This window comes from Chrysoperla carnea, chromosome X, assembly GCF_905475395.1.
Source record: "Chrysoperla carnea chromosome X, inChrCarn1.1, whole genome shotgun sequence".
Lineage (NCBI taxonomy): Eukaryota > Metazoa > Arthropoda > Insecta > Neuroptera > Chrysopidae > Chrysoperla > Chrysoperla carnea.
Window position 1 is genome coordinate 18698045 of NC_058342.1, and position 17118 is coordinate 18715162.

At 29.5% G+C, this 17118-nt stretch overlaps 1 protein-coding gene across 1 annotated transcript; it reads left to right on the plus strand.

The window, feature by feature from the left end:
• The first annotated feature begins 15461 nt into the window (after positions 1-15461).
• On the plus strand, positions 15462-16918 carry LOC123302175 (piggyBac transposable element-derived protein 3-like). Its single transcript, XM_044885004.1, has one exon. The coding sequence runs from the start codon at positions 15490-15492 to the stop codon at positions 16756-16758; it is 1269 nt and encodes a 422-aa protein (XP_044740939.1). The 5' UTR covers positions 15462-15489; the 3' UTR covers positions 16759-16918.
• Positions 16919-17118: the final 200 nt, after the last annotated feature.

The following is a 17118-nucleotide window of genomic DNA, read 5'->3' on the forward strand; positions in this document are numbered from 1 at the left end:
TAATTGTTTTTTTTTCTAAGATTTAGTGTTTAATTTTCTAGGATTAGAATATATAGTGCATGCCTGTACAACGCGCGAAGTACGTTCCGTTTCATACAATTTTCTCCAACGGAATTCTATCTAGTGGCAAATTTCGAATTTGTTTAATTAAAAAAAATCGATTTCAACATTTCAACAATCAGATTCTTTTCTAATGACTCATAAATCAAATATATACAGGTTGACCCCCAACTGTCTCCATAATTTAATAATATTAGATGACCCTATATCTAGGGCGTGTATGGAACATCCTCTAGTGATTCAGTTGTCTCAAGAAGGGCACAGTTAAGGGTACAATTCTAGGTGCGAAAAAATGAAAGTTCATATTTACATGTGTGGTGCAAATTTCTCTTTATTCAGTGTATGCGTGAGTTTTACAAAATTAATGATAAAATATAAACGTTTTTCTTGTTTTAATGCGATTTAAGGTTTAATCGTCAATTAAGGTTTAAATATATTTGAATATTAGAATCTTAATTGACGATTCATGTCTAAGATATTTTAAATTTTTAACCTTAAGGCTGCAATCACACTAGTTAAAACGAACGCACGTTTTTAACGTGCGTTGTGGCAATACATTGTTTTAAATATATTTGTTCAATCTACATCAATTTCGACTGTTTTACAGACGATGTAATTCTTAAAAACGTCTGTAAAACGTACGTTGGCCACGATGCTAATGCTACCGCTGAGTTATTTATATTAAGACGAGAAAAATTTTTTTAATGTATTAATTTTGTAAAACTCGCGTACACATAAAACGCAATTAATCCCTTACACACAATCTCATATTTCCAAATCTGGAAATAGGACGAATGTTTTGAAACATCCTGTATATTGTCTTATGACTCCTTAGAAAAGAAACTCTTAAAAAATATTCTCTAGGAGTGTTATTTAATTGAACCTTAAAAACGAGAGAGTTTTTTTAACTAAAATACAAAAGTTTGAAGGGACAAAATTTTAATTTAAAAAAAAAATGGTAGTGATTATTTCAAGTTATCCATTTTAAGTGGCGCAGAATATTTTCTTGTATACGAGGCGGGTTTAGGTTCGATGCTACCCTAAACCCCGTCCGATATGTCGCCCTGCGGAAATGATCATTAAAATTAAACATCTAATTTTCAATTATTTAGTATGTTCTAATGTAAAGATAGTAAAATACAATCTCACACTTGACGAAAAACTTAATTGCACCTTTTAAATATTGTAACTTTTTAAATTTTGGACGCTCCTCAAAAGTTGTCGATGTTTCTTAACCGATGGCGGTTTATTTTCTTTGCTAACTTTTCCTCCTTCTTTTTTGGTTTTTCCTTCTTTTTTATCATTTTTTGTTACTGAAAAGTTTATGGTATTTATGTATATGTCGTTATTTATATTATTCGAGTCATTTTGTTCTAATAATGCATTAAATATTGTTGTTACGGGAAAATTCTTTTTCTGTATTATCACTATTTTCTTTTATTATTACTTTGACTTTTTTTATATTCTGGTAATTTATATGATCGTTTAATTTGTATAATTTCACCATTTTTCACAGTTTTATCCAAATAATTTTTGATGAATCATTCATCTTTGTCAATATTTGATATTTTTCACCAATGTATGTTTTAATGCAATGATTGCTTTTCGAAATTTTTCCAAAGAATTTAAAACGTCCAAAATCATTTCGGAAGTGGAACTGTCGCGCGTTGTACAGGTAATCGCTGTAATAATTTACAGAAATTACAAAAAAAAAAAAAAAAATTATTTGTTTTTATATTCATTAACTTTGTTATCAATTTTGAATTTATTTCTTATATTATTTACTTATAAGCTTAATTTGTTCACTCAATTTTAATATTTAAGACTAAAATTTAGACAAATTTTCTCAATTTCACATTTGTATATATTAAAAAAAAAAAAAAAAACAAAAACAAAAAGAAGCAAAACGTACGTACACACAAAAAATCCAAAAACCAATTTCACTATTTAAAAATTTTCATTGTTCTAAGAGTTTTTGAAAACTTACTATGTATAAAAGCTTTTCGATAATTGATTGTCTACATCCTTAATCATTTATATGTATAGAATATCAAGGAGGTAGAGAATCGAGAAAAAACAATAGAAATTCCAAGTACAACTGACATAAAACAGTTAAAGTTTGAAATTTTTATGATCGAAAATTCTGATTTAATTTTTAAATGGTAAAATGATTTTTGGGATTCTATTACAACAGATATTTGGTATATCTTTTTATCCGTTATCGAGATAAAAGAAAAATTTTGATTAGAATTATATAAAAGCATAGTCAAGCGCTTTTCCTCTCTTCCTAAATTTAGTTAAAATTTCACAAATTGTAAAAAATTATACACATTGTTAGTATGTTTTTTTTTTTTTTTTTTGGGAAGAGGGGATATGACCTAAAAATCCTGGATTATTCGTACCTTATTTTTTTTGAAGATAATTTGTCTAATATTATACAAACACAAAATGATTTTTCTTTTTAAATTTTAAGTATGACAATAACACCAATTATATTGAGAGATCATTTTCTCAAATTTTGGAACATTTTTTGTAATGGACATTTAAATCAACAAAACAATTTTCAAAGCCTTTTTTCTACACTTTTTCAAACAGTATTTTGTGAGGAATAATTGTTGAATTTAGGTATGTTCAAATCGAAAATGATTTTTCCAACAAAAATTGTTAATTTTGGTAAATTATCGCTACATCAAAGGGTAGTTTTCTTGATGATAATTTTCTTTATACAAAATGAAAAGTAAAACTTTATGCTATGAAGTGTGCATTTATAAGTGCGATTTGGATTTACGACAGGATGTTTTTTGTACCCATTTAATTCAATGAAAACTCTTTTAACGTAAAGGATACATTTTGCCAAAATTTTATATTTATAGCAGCCAATCTCACGTATTACGGATATTGCAAGTTTTTGCAAGGTTGCTACTCACAAACGAGACGTCCACTTCAGAATACGAATCTTGATTCATCATCGATGTTCAGGAGTATCGGGTCCAGCAAAGATACAATCGGCTTGCCCGGTATGTTACTCATGCCTTAAAGTGTTTGAACATTGCCCTAGGGAAATACCGAGACGCTCGAATGTTATAAAGTACGTACGCTTAACGTTACCAAGGGATTTGTTTTGCAGAATCGCTTTATTTATATTTTATTAATTAGCAATTTACATAATGTTATCCAAAATATCTCGGCGTTGTACTGGCGTGGAGATAGTCGGATAAAGTATATATTTATATCCATGCAGTTTAACCCTTTGGACTGCTCACAACTTTTATTCTTGATGAGAGCAAATCTCACACTATTGCGCAAGTGCCAAGAGCGAGATATCAAACTTTATTTACTGTTATACAGATTTTTAGATTGCAAATGTTTACGTATGAAAATACATTAATTCATATGAAAGAATAGTATATTAAATTTACTTATTTATTAAATGTTCTGGATAGATATAGTGTCATTGTAAGGAACCTGCAAATTTGTCTCACTTATAGAGGTATTCCACTTACTCAGTGTCTCAGGTATCCAGGTATAAATAAATATCTGTCTCATTTACAGAGGATTCCATTAATAGAGGTCAGAATACAGATTATTTCAGTTATGTGCGATTATTAAATAAAATAGCGTATTATCAATATTATTGCTGCTACAAAAATTATCAATACTGAGCCTTCTCGCGAAATCTTGTGCTTTTTCTTTCGGTCCACTTATGGAACGTTTTTGTTACAGAAATGCTTGACCCATGTTAGCAAACACTGTTCAAGTTAAGGATATTCTGATAAACGTACGTGTTTTAGTTTCCCTTGTCCTTCAGAACATTGTGATTGAGCTTTATCTTTGTTCTGAATTATTCTACAAATAGTAGATTTTGGCACATTAAATTCGACACAGACTTCATCACGTGCCTTCCCACTTTCATAAACGGATATTAACTTCAGTTTTTCACGTACTGATAACGATTTGAGCTTTCGTTTCGGCATTGAGGCTCGGAATTAGTTAAGTGCAGAATTTGTGAGTATAATAAGATTAAGTAAGTTAACAAATAAGACGTTGTTTCCTCAGTTAAAGAGGTTCATGCGTATAAAATTCACTCAAATTGTCTCAGTTATAGAGGTAACTATGATGATAAAATCGAAAGAACAAACCCCAAATATAGAGGTTTGCTTCGTCCCACTAATAGAGTTAATTCAATTCAAACTGTTGGGACCACAGTATGAGTTCGTTATGGAAATTTACTTTACTAAAGTGATGAGAAAAACTCGCACAGCTGTTAATAAATATTTGTTTTTTGTTTTATATTTAGAGTTTTTAAAAAACATTTGTTTATTTTCCTGTAAAGCATGAAATTTTGTGAAGGTAAAATAATTTTCAAGTGATCATTACCATTGACCATTTGAAATTTTGAAAAAAAAAAAAAAAATATATATATATATATAAAATAAAAAGCGTTTTAAAATAAGCAGGAGAGAATCTCTACGCAACTGTTCTGAAGGGTTGTTAATATCAAGTTCCTCCTTTTAGGAATATACTGCTAATAAAATTACTCCATTTTTTGATAATTCACGCCAACACATTAATTATTATGAACCTTTTGTCACCTTACAAGGCGATTGGTTATTTGTGTATCCCACTAGAGTGTTATTTTCTTAAGTTACCTGTTTTCGTGCTTCTAAATTCCAAATGTATCCTTGCTTCTAACATTTATTAGTTTAAGTTTCTTTTTAAAAAGTATGCATTCTTTTATTCCAATTAATTTATTTTAAATTTATGGGTTTTTTTTTTTATAAAAGAAATCGCCAGATTAAGCATCTAAACACTAGGTTATTTCGAAATTATTCGGAAAGCGTTAATAATCGAATTCAACTTCAATTATTTGATGAAGGCTTATTAATCAATGTCGAACGAATCTTTTTGATTTGCATATCTAAAAAATAAAAGCATTTAATAATTTTGAAAATCAATTCCAAACAATTTTATAAAAATAGTTCCTTAAAGGCTTATTCAATTTTTTTTTTTTTGTGCGTAAATTGTTTAAATGTCCAAAATTTTTGTACAGTTATATATTTCGTTGTTTTCGATTTCGTTTCGAAATCGATTATATTCGAACAGTTATAAATATATATTTTTCATTTCATATTTAAATATTATTGCTAAGAGTTTATACAATAATTGGTTACGAAATTCGATATTTATTTTTGGGGAGAAAAAAAACTGCATATTTTGGGGATTTAATTAATTAGGGATGTGTGAATTAATTATGGAAATATGTTTGATAATTACATTTGTGAATAACGACTCTCCAAATTGATTTTTCCCGCGACTAATCGCAATTTTCCGTGTGTTCACGATTCGAAATATTCACGATTGTCGTAGAAAACAGCTAATGCAGACTGATGAGAATATCAATTATGTTTGATAATTTTCGAAATGGCTTCTTCTGGTTTAACGATTTGTGTCAAATTTTTATTATTTCTTAAATTTGTAAATATAATTATAGTCCAATCTAATTAGGGATCAATCTCGGAAAGAGAGATAATAAGTTGTCTCCAAAATGAAGCAATATACAAAAATGCATCGTATTTTCTTTCATTCGGAATTAGTAACTCGTATATTTTTTGCGATAATTCACGAATAAATTAATCGTGAATATATTAAAAGTTGTTGAATAACGACTTTTGGATGCGAAATAGCTTCAATATTAAATCATGATTCTAGATATTCACGACAATGATTTCTCGTCTCGTGTTAATTCCACTTTTTTTGTTATTGCATGGGAATACAATCGAGTAATTTCAAAAATAAAAGTCGAACTTTCTAACCATTCCTGTATGGAAAATTATAATTTAAAAAAAAAATTATCTAATAAGAAAATTGTTTATTTAATTATGATAAATTTTTAGATATTAAAAAAGAAAATAGTTAATAAAATATTGTTAAATAAAAAAAAAAAGCTAAATTTTTAGGTTAATAATGTATAATAAAAATGTCAATAATTGCGTGCTGGTAGCAGAAAATTATAATTATAAACAAAATCGGTTATACCGACATTGAAGTGACATACAACTATGGTTGTTATAAACGAAATCTTTTTCGAATGTCACTAGAAGCTGGTTTGGGTAAACTTCACCTAAATATTACCATTCTTCAAAAAAAAAAGCCCAGTCTTCAAAACACAAGCTGAAATCCCAAAAGTTCGTTACTGTAGGGTTTGGTAGCCCATCTCGATCTTTTGGCGTTCTAACTTGTGTTTTAAAGACCGGACTTTAACTTTTTCTCGGAGAAGAATGCTTTTAATGAAAAAGCTATTAATAAATAATTCATAATGATTTTGACTTGTGATAGAGCAAACTTCTTGTGCCCAAGGACGGATAGCTTAGTTGATCCTGTATTTAACGCCTCACTGTTAATACGGTTCAAAATGAAGTTAATACTACCCATAGGTTTTTTTAACCGATATTGGTCGTTATAACCGATATGTCGTTTTATCCGAAAATGTTATAAACGATATAAATTCAGTTGAGTTTTTTCCAATTCGTCATTGTAAGCAATGTTGTTATAACCGATTTTGACTGTATAAAAAAAAAAAAAAAAAAAAAAAAAAACAAAAATTGAAAATATGTATGATTGATAAGAATTTTTTCACACAATATTTTTTTTTTAGTTATTAACGGAATAGACCAGCAGCTATTAACAAAAATTTGAGTCAGTCGAACCACGAAGCATTTTATTATTTGATAGGTACTGATTTGCGATTGGATGATGATATTCGATTCGACCAAGCGCGTTGACTTAACCGAATATTCGGTTAGTGTAAACTAAGCTTATATACCCTAGTTTTTCGAGTTCGATTGATATTCTTTCGTTAGTAGCTGCAGGTCTAAAAAAAACATCATTAGAACTATAATTAATTACTTGTAGAGTAAAACATTAATTAAGCAATTATTAATAATATACGTTAATTAATATATTAATTTTTTTCTTTTATTTTTGTTTATATTTCTAGTTTTTTTATTTATAATAATTTTGCAAACTGTTTTTTAAAATGGAACCAATTTTACGAACGTTTTAAAAACTTTTAGTTGTTCTCTTAAAAAAAAGGAAATTATCCCAGACTTATTACGCCTGGTATTCGGCCTTGTTTCAAGCATTTTATGTTATTAATTACTCACTGTTTTACAGAACTCTTGTTGGATTCAGCAAATTAAAGCGTGTAAGGCTCATCCAACAAGAAACATGATTAGAGCCAATTAGAGGTTAGAGCCAATAGAGGTTAGGTTATAGTAGCTGTCTCAAATTGATACACACTTGGACTATAAGGTCCATGGGCGTCGTCAAAGGGAGCAGATAGTAGCAGCTGCCCCCCTCGAGAGATTCAAAAAAATGGTTGAAAGCTTCCACTTATTTTTAAACAAAAAATTTTCTCCCAAAAATCGACCCCTTTAACCCTCTTAATATTATCGAATGGGTTTAGTATGAAATTTGAATCAATGAAGCTACCTACAAATTTTCACCTCACCATCTTTTATAGTTTTTGAGAAAAGAGAAACTAAATTTTTTGCTTTTATTTGGACCCCCAGGGGAAAACAAAGTTATTTACGAAAAAATATTTCAAACAAAAGTGTAATTTTTTATTAGAAACATTTTTTACACTGACACTTGTCTATCTCTGATGGTTTACAAGGTGGGTCCTACGTATCCAAGACCAAATGGGCTTTTGAACTTAGACTCACTTTTTATGTCCTGAGCACGATATAGACAAATTTCAGCTCGATATCTCTTTTCGTTATTGAGTTATTGTGTTGATGGACAGACAAACGGAAATAGATTAATTAAGTTAATTTTACGAATATCTATATTAAAATTTTATTTGTAGTATCAATATATCTAAGCGTTACAAACTTGGGACTGAACTTAATATACTTTGATACATTTCATAAATAGAAGGGCCCCCATTAGATGAAAGGGGAAAAAAGAAATAGCAGGAAAATACATTTTTAGGTAAACGATTTCCATCAGTATAAATCCGGACTCCAGTGTCTGTGAAACCCCAAAATTTAACTCTAGAAGCACGGCTGTTTTCAGATAAATTTATGGTTAAATAAGTCTAATTTAAAAAAAATAAATATATTTTGCATTTTTTCTCCTATATTTTTAATTGAACAGTTGTGATATCCGATAAATACGGCTGGATCATTCCCAGCCAATACTGAACCACTTGAAGTTGTTTAAGAACAGCAAGAGTGTTTTGACGTCAACAGATTTCGGAATTCTTTTTCCCAGCGATAGTTTCAACAACATTGCTTATTGAGACCTTTGAAAGTGAAATATCTTCAGAATGTCTCAGATGATTTCATTGAGGAGCAGTTTGCAGTTGGCGAAAAGTAGTCCTGAATACTTGTGTCAGTTAGGTTTGTGCTTTTCCTACCGAAATCATCGGCTCCACAATTCCTTGGAATGTCCTTATAACCCGGTACTCATATAAGGTTTACATTGACGTTTGTCGAGAATTCGTTTAGACAAAACCGATAGTTTCGTGCTGCCTTAACTGTTACGTTAGAGGAGCCCATTTTCAAGATTATCTTTTTACCTAAAAATCTTCTGTGCTCGAAAACTAATTAATATTTTCGAAATGTTCATAAATAGGCTTTTCAGTTTGGGCTATATCATCCTTGAATCGTGGGAGCATGATTTTCAACACCCCGAGTACTAACCATAATCTTCGTATATTCTTAGTAAGCCCAGAGAACTTTAATTTTTAAGGTAAGTTTTGCATAAAATCTTTAAATATTTTTTAATATCAATTAACTTTAATGTAACTTTAAACTTTATCTTAAAAATAATTCAGAAAAATATATCGCTCGGTCAGAAACTATTAGGCATATTTCTCCAAAAATATAGACTTTTACACTGTATCGAAGGTCAGCAGAGAGGGATGGGATGTATAGGATTTTGGAGATGCTTAATTTCTAAATTTGGAGGAGATTCCCAAGGGAAAAGTGCTTTTTCGATATTTTGTAAATTGATACAGAGACTGGTTAAGTATCTTAAGTTTGTGTCTTTTGCGGGTATCAACTTCCCAAGTCCCTAATCGATATTAGTTTCGTATAAAAATTATTGAAAATTACCATGTTTTTTGACGGTTTTTATTTCATTCGAAGCATCTAGAAAAAAGAAAGTAAAATGAGGGGGAAATATGACTTGAGTGGTGGAGATGTACTACTCATTAGTTTTTTTTAAATAATTTTAGATATTCTTTATCAGACGTCGCGTTATACTTTTTGGCTGTGGATCAAAATCAATCACAATGTAAGTATGAGGAAAAGGTTTTGGATCAGTGCATGGGCGTCAAGAGGGTGACTAAATATGGCAATTATATTAAGCTGAAATGCCCCTTTATTTGAGCTTAATATATTGGGAAATTGAATGATTTAAGAAGTCTAGGGGAAAATAAACTGTTTCTTATATCACCCACTCTAAATACGTTAGCAAATTATTTTTTTAATCATAATTTAACAAATTATTACGTGGAATAATTTTTGATTTCTTAAGAGTGAAATTGAATGTGATCACTTTTCTTTTATTTATTTATTTTTTCAATTATTAAAATCGGAAATTAGGTTCCATTTATGGAGTGTAGAGTAAAAGGAGAATCATCTCTTATGACTGTTTGACCAAATAGTGTCCACAAAAAAAAGCATTAAATAAAGTGGCTATAATGGCGCTTGTGTAGCAAAAGGGTGTTTGATGTAAGTTTCTCTATCCTACTCTAATAACTTGTTTAGTTCTCTATCCTACCCTTATTACTTTGAGCACATGTTATAAAATGTACACTTTTGATACAACAGCGCTATTCTTATTTAATGCTTTACGACGGACACTTTTTATGTACAGAGATGGTTCTCCTTTTACTCTACACTCCATAGTTCCATTTTAAAACGTGTGCGTTTTCATGTATGTAACAAACTTGTATTCACCAAATTTTTTATAAAATAATCCTTAATTTCTTAAAATTTTATTTTCTTTATTGCTTATTGACGCAACCGTTCAAAAAACTGTTAGAATCAAGTCCCTTTATTCTCTAAAAACAATTATAATTTTTAATCATATCCACTATTCTATGTACCAACCTCTCCCTCTCAAATTTTAGACATATCCACATTTTCAAAATTTATTAACCTGTTAATTTTTTGATTTCTATTTAATTTTAGTGGCGAAATCAGATTAAGATAGTAAAATTAACAGTTTAAATATCGATCTGAAGTTTAGTCAATTTATTTAAAACGGCTTAAAGTACGTTTACTCTTTGATCCGTGGAGTTAAAGAATATATCTTCGAATTTGAAATTTTTAAAATTGAAAATGATTATTATAAAATGAAAAGTACAAAATATTTTTAAAGAATCATTCATTGCAAACAAATATATCTTGTTAAATAATTCATTAAATTTGTTGTTAATACACATGTGCAAAATAAGTGAAATTTTTGTGAATAAATATTTTGACTACATAAAGTTTTATTGGCTGAATTTCAAAAGAATGTTATATCAAAATTATTACAAAAGTTGATTTGAGAACTCATTTAAACTTATCAACTGAATTGTTTGGGCGGGATATTTCAAAATTAATAATTAATAAATATATATTATACATAACAACCTCAAAATGTGTATCAATTTTTTCAGAAAATTATTTTTTCTAAAGTCTTCTAACGCTTAGAACGAGAACATAACCGTGCCCCCTTGCTGACTCTCTCTTGGAACTTTAAATGTCTGTAACTCGCTAAAATCAAATAATATATTTAGGTGGTTCCTTAGCTTAGACCATTAGGCTACATAGACTGAGCGTCAAACAATTTTAAGCGTGACCAACAACTGAGGTAATTGTTTAGGTCAAATACATCATGGCGGCGTAGAAATGTCAAAACAAAGTGTTGTTGTCATACTTGTCATTGTAGATTCGTAAGAAAAAAATGTAAAGTGATACGTGATAAGTATTTTTTTATGTCAAAAAGCGAAAAAGTTCAGCGACATTTTGATGTTTTAAGTAAAACATTTTTTGGTATGAAAATTTGACATTCGATGTATGTTTTTTGATAAATGTTCCTTTATTCAATGCATATTTTTTTTTTGGTAAATGTCCTTATATTCTTTTGGTTAATGTCCTCAGATGTTCGCACATCTCTCACTGTACGAAAAGATAGGCGATGCTCAGTCTATGCACTTTAATGTCAAACGAGTGGTTCATAGGAAAAGTTGGCTTCTAATTCTTCACAAATTCGAACTTTCAATAATAAGTCAGGATTGAAAATTTTACTATTCAATTCCAAAAAAACTAGGTGCCTAGGGCCAATATTAAATATACATTTCCAAAGAAGCGAACATCCTCACAGAACTGCAGCTAGATTTATCTTCTAAGCTAGGACTATCAATATTATTAGAAAGAAATTACAGTAAAAATAAGCATTGTTCAATTTGAAAATAAAAACCCCTGCAAAGTTTGAAAGTATTTTACTTTTTTATATTGTCATTTGAGTGCATCATTTTTTGGATACTGAACCCTAATTTATTGTCGTTTTACTTTAGAACTTGCACTATAATCACATGAAGTTTGAGGTTTTCTATTATTGCGATGGAGAGAAAACGATTCTTTAAAATTACGTCTTCCCCAATTAACTTTTTTCAATTAAAAGTATTAGCCATTATGACACTTGTTCTGTGAAAATTCCAACCGCTTACCTATTGCGATTTAGACAATAATACGAAACACTTAAAATATAAGTTTTGCATTTTTTATGGTAACTACCTATGCAAAAGTGGAGCTTTACTAACTATTGGCTATAAAATAGTGAAAAATTAAGTTTTTTTTAAATTTTTTTAAACTTGATCTATTCCTGGGTATGTTCTGGGTAATCCTGGGTATTTCGATGAAACGTAAAAAATTCCGAAAGTAGGAATTTCACTGTTAAAATGTTCAAAATTAATTAACAAACCAGTCCAAAATCGAAAAATAACTTCAATTTGACTTCATGATTCATTCCCAAATTACAAGATTGTCAGGCTATAATATTATTCTTTGCACATGCTTTGACAGTATAAAAATAAATTATTTGTTGGTAAGACAGTTTGTAAGTTACAAACTGAATTTGTAAATGATACTTAGACTGTGATTTTAATTGGCGAGAAATATATTCACAAAATATGTAAACGCCAGTTTCTATTTATTTTCATTGTTAAAACTAGCAGAATCAATACACCCATATAAGAATTCACATTCTAAGCATTATACAATAACTACGATAGACAAGGATAGATATATACGTATCAGGCCATCTATTGATGAGCTACTTAACTTTATTAAATAAATTACAGATTTCTGTATATTATTGCCATCTATTAACAAATAGCTCAATTGTTGGTTACACTGTTACAGATTTCTGTTTGAGTTGAGCTAGATGGTAATAGATGGCATTAATTTACAGAAATCTGTAATTTATTTAAAAAGGTTGAATAGCTCATTAATAGATGGCTTAATGGTATATATCTATCCTTGTCTATCGTAGTTATTGTATAATGCCTAGAAGGTGACTTCTTATATGTTTGTGTTGATTCTGCTAGACTTAACAATGCTGCAATGAAAATAAATAGAAACTGACATATACATATTTTGTTAATACCTTTCTCGTCAATTAAAGTCACAGTCTAAGTATCATTTCAAAATTCAGTTTGTATAATAAAAACTGTTGTACCAACAGATAAATTATTTTTATAGTGTCAAAGACATGAGTTACTAAAAATTTCACTTATCCAGAAGATTATTTTTTATTTTTTTCTCTTTTCTGAATTTTTTATTTATGTAACTATACTTTTTTGGTTAATGCAGATTTGCTGGAGCCAGTTTTAATAACATAAAAAAAAAAAAAAATGGAATTTAACTTCAATAGTCAATTTCTTGTAATTTGGAAATGAATCATGAAATTATTTTTCTTTAAATGTCTGTTACTCGGTCAAATCAAAAACTAGGTGCCTAGGGCACATATTAAATATATACTTCCAAAGAGCGGACATCCTCACAGATCCACAGCTAAATTTAGCCTCAGAGCTAGGACTATCAATACGGAGTGTCCCATGAAAATGTATACACACTTCAATACCTCATTTATTCTAATTTTAAATTTTTTTTCTAGTTTTAATCCATTTAAAATAATGGCTGCTATGAGCCTAGGCTATCAAAAACGAAAATATCATGTCAAGTATTCGTGAGAAGTTTGAGGATGAAGACGACTATTATTTTCAACAAGTCTTCTCCAGACTTTTCACTAGATTTTTTTTGTGAGGACTCATCATAGAAATGGTTTATTTGTCGAAACCGCAACAGTCGATCAATTGAAGTCGGCAATTCATAAAAAATGCAACAAAATTCCTAATGAAATTATTCACCACGTTTGCGATTCCATTGCTTCGCATTTTCAGCAATGTTTGGATCAAAGTGGGCATAAATTTGAACATTTGCACTGACTAATCAAATTCTATCAAATTTATCTTCTTTAAATTGCAATTTTTATCTGCAATCTATCTAACTATACACTGTTTTTATAATTACTCAAAGTGTGTACATTTTTTTGGGACACCATGTATTATTAGAAAAAAAATTACCGTAAAAGGGGCCTTGTTCATTTCGAAAACTAAACCCTTGTAAAGATCAAATCAGATCTTTATCTAGTCAGTATAATCATCTAGTTATTTTATCAGATCAGTATCTAGTTATTTAATCGTTAATTTTTTGATACGGAACCCTAATTAATTATCGTTTTACTTTAGAGTTTGTACTATTTTACTGTTATTGCGATAGAAAAATACCGTTTCTTTTAAATCATCTCTGTCTCCTCCCCTACATTTGTCCTATTTTATTTGAAAGTTATCAGCCATAATGACGTATGTTCTGTGAAATAAAAAAATATGTTCTAGCGGCTTTGACAAGGTAATACGAAGCACTTAAAATATAAGTACTGCATTTTTAAGGTATAATTATGCAGAAGTTCTTCCCTTACTTTTGGCTATAAAATAGTAAAAAGTGAGCTTTTTCAAATTAAAAAAAAAAATCTTTTTTTCCTGGGTATGTATTTTGTTAGATGAAACGTAAAAAGTTCCGAAAGTAGGAATTTTACTATCAAAATGGTCGAAATTATATAACTAATTAGTCGAAAATCGAAAAATAACTTCAATTTGACTTCATGAGTGATTTCCAAATTACAAAAAAATGACTATTACAAGTTGTAACACTTGGTTTTTTTTCACAGTATAAAAATAATTTATTTATCTGTTGGTAAAACAGTTTTTATTATACAAACTGAATTTTGAAATGATACTTAGACTGTGACTTTAACCCCTTAACTACCGACACTGTTTCTCTAGGAAGCTACTAGTGGTACTTCAGTGTACCGACTATTTGAATTCTCTGTAAAACTTATTAACAATATTTATTTCTAGATATTTTGGTGGTACTTTAAAGTTTAATGTATTCTTATACGGATTATGATTCAAAAACTTGAAAAAACTTGCAATAACAGCATGTTTACACTAATTGAGACTCAGTTCTTGTCAAAGGTTATAATTGCGTATTTTAGTGTAAATTATCGAACAAAATTCAGGTATAATTTTGAATTTTTAATTAAATATGTGGATTTTTATTAATAATTAATGTGTTTTGAATGTGCCTGTATAAAATAGTTTTATTTTATTAAATTGTTCATCTTTAAATATCAAAAAATATAAACTGGACTCGTAAGTACCATTAAGTAAGTACAATGCTTTTGTAAGCATTGTTATGATATTATTTTGAAACAATAAAATAGTATTTGAAATAAATCGATTTTAGTACAGTAATTGAAAATGTGTTCGAGAAATAGAGCTATGACTGATGATGAGTTAATAAGAATACTTGAAGAAGATATTCCATTCGATTTATCTGAACAAACCGATGAAGAGGATGATTTTGAACAGGAGGAGGATAATAATACTGATCACTTTACGGATGTTTTTGAAAGAAATTTAGATAACATGTTTAATGAAGACGAAGAATTAGATATTGAAATGGGACCTGCGGTACCATCTACATTACAAGATATTACAAATATTTTACATGAATGCAGGACTTGGAAAAAAATTGAAGAAGATAAGAATATTGGTCCTTATTATTTGCCAGAAGGTATACGGTAACCATCATAATATTTTAGTATGTATTGAAATTCTGTTCTCTTGCAGGTGTAAATTTAGACGAAATTTCCGATTGTGAGACACCCACTGATTTTTTTATAAAGGTAATGGGTCCTGCAATAAAACACATAACTTTCCAATCGAATTTATATGCCACCCAAAAAAATAAAAACTTAAAACTTACCGAAGATGAACTTTTATCGTTCTTTGCATTGAATTTTTTTATGGGGTATCACCAATTACCTTCCATTAAAAATTATTGGTCAACCGATAAAGATTATGACGTTCCGTTTGTAAGGAATATTATGACACGGACGCGATTTGAAACGATACTTTCCAATATTCATATCAACGACAATACATTTATAACAAATAGTAATGATAAACTATACAAAGTAAGGCCTTTGATAGACATTTTGAACGAACAATTTAAGCATTATTACTATGGTTCAAGAGAGCTGGCTGTAGATGAAGCCATGATCCTTTTCAAAGGAAGATCCACGATTAAACAATATAATCCAATGAAACCTGTGAAAAGAGGTTATAAGTTATGGATCTTGGCGGATAAATGTGGATTCGTAAAGAAATTCGATGTATATCAAGGGAAAACCGGTCAAGTTGACAAAAAATTTGAAAATTACAATTTAGGTGAACGCGTTGTGTTAGAAATGACTGAAGAGCATTGGGGGAAACAAAAAATTATTTATTTCGATAATTTCTTCACATCGTTACGATTGTTGGAAAAATTGAAAGTTGAAGGAACTTTCGCCTGCGGCACTATACGACAAAATAGAAAAGGTATTCCTCCTACCATTAATGATAAGCACATGAAAAGAGGCGATTTCGATCACAAGACAAGTAACACAGGCATTACATTCTGTAAATGGATGGATAATCGACCAGTTCTCTTGGCCTCAAATTATAATGGTAGTAAAGAAACTACAGTAGAAAGAAGAGATAAAAAAGGGGAAAAACATCCAATAAAGTGTCCCGAAGTAATATGCGATTATGGAAAATTTATGGGTGGTGTCGATCGAGCCGATCATCTACGCAGTTTATATAATTTAGACAGAAGATCTAAGAAATGGTGGCACCGTTTACTTTTTGGAATGATAGAAATTTCTTTGATAAATGCATATATAATTTATTGCCAAGCTCGAACTAAAATGAGCGTGTTGGAGTTTCGTAGAGCTGTCACAAATGGACTAGCAGTAAAAGGTGCTACTTTACCTTCTACATCAAGATTGTCAAATTCACGCATCAGCTATGGTAATCGTCCGCAAAAGAGAAAATATAATTATTCGGTATCTCAAGACTTACGACTAAGTAATAGAGGTGCTCATTGGGCACGATTTGGGAATCAAAGAGGAAGGTGTGAACAGTGCCGCTGTTATGGAATACAATCAAGACCTTTTTCAAAGTGCTCAGCTTGTGGAATTTTTTTATGCTGTAACAAGGAAAAAAATTGTTTCCTTCATTACCACCAGGATTAATTTATTTATTGGTAATTATTTCGATTGTTAAAGATTATAATAAGAAAATATTAAATTATTTTTGAAATTTAAATAATTTGAGTTTTATTGTTGTATGAATCCCTTAGTGGTACCTTGAAGTACCCAAATTTTATCTCCGGTTTGGTAAATAATTTTTGAATTTTTTAAAGAAATCCGTATTCGTAAACTATTCGAGATATCAAAACATCAAGCAGCACCAAAAAATTTCCATTATTTCACATGCTGGGGTTTCAGAGGTAGTAAAAATCAGGACTGATAAGTACCACTAGTAGCTAAAGGGTTAATTGACGAGAAAGGTATTAACAAAATATGTATATGTCAGTTTCTATTTATTTTCAT

Excerpts from the sequence above, each read along its gene's own strand:
- LOC123302175 (XM_044885004.1), top strand. The coding sequence starts at position 15,490 with ATGGGGTATCACCAATTACCTTCCATTAAAAATTATTGGTCAACCGAT.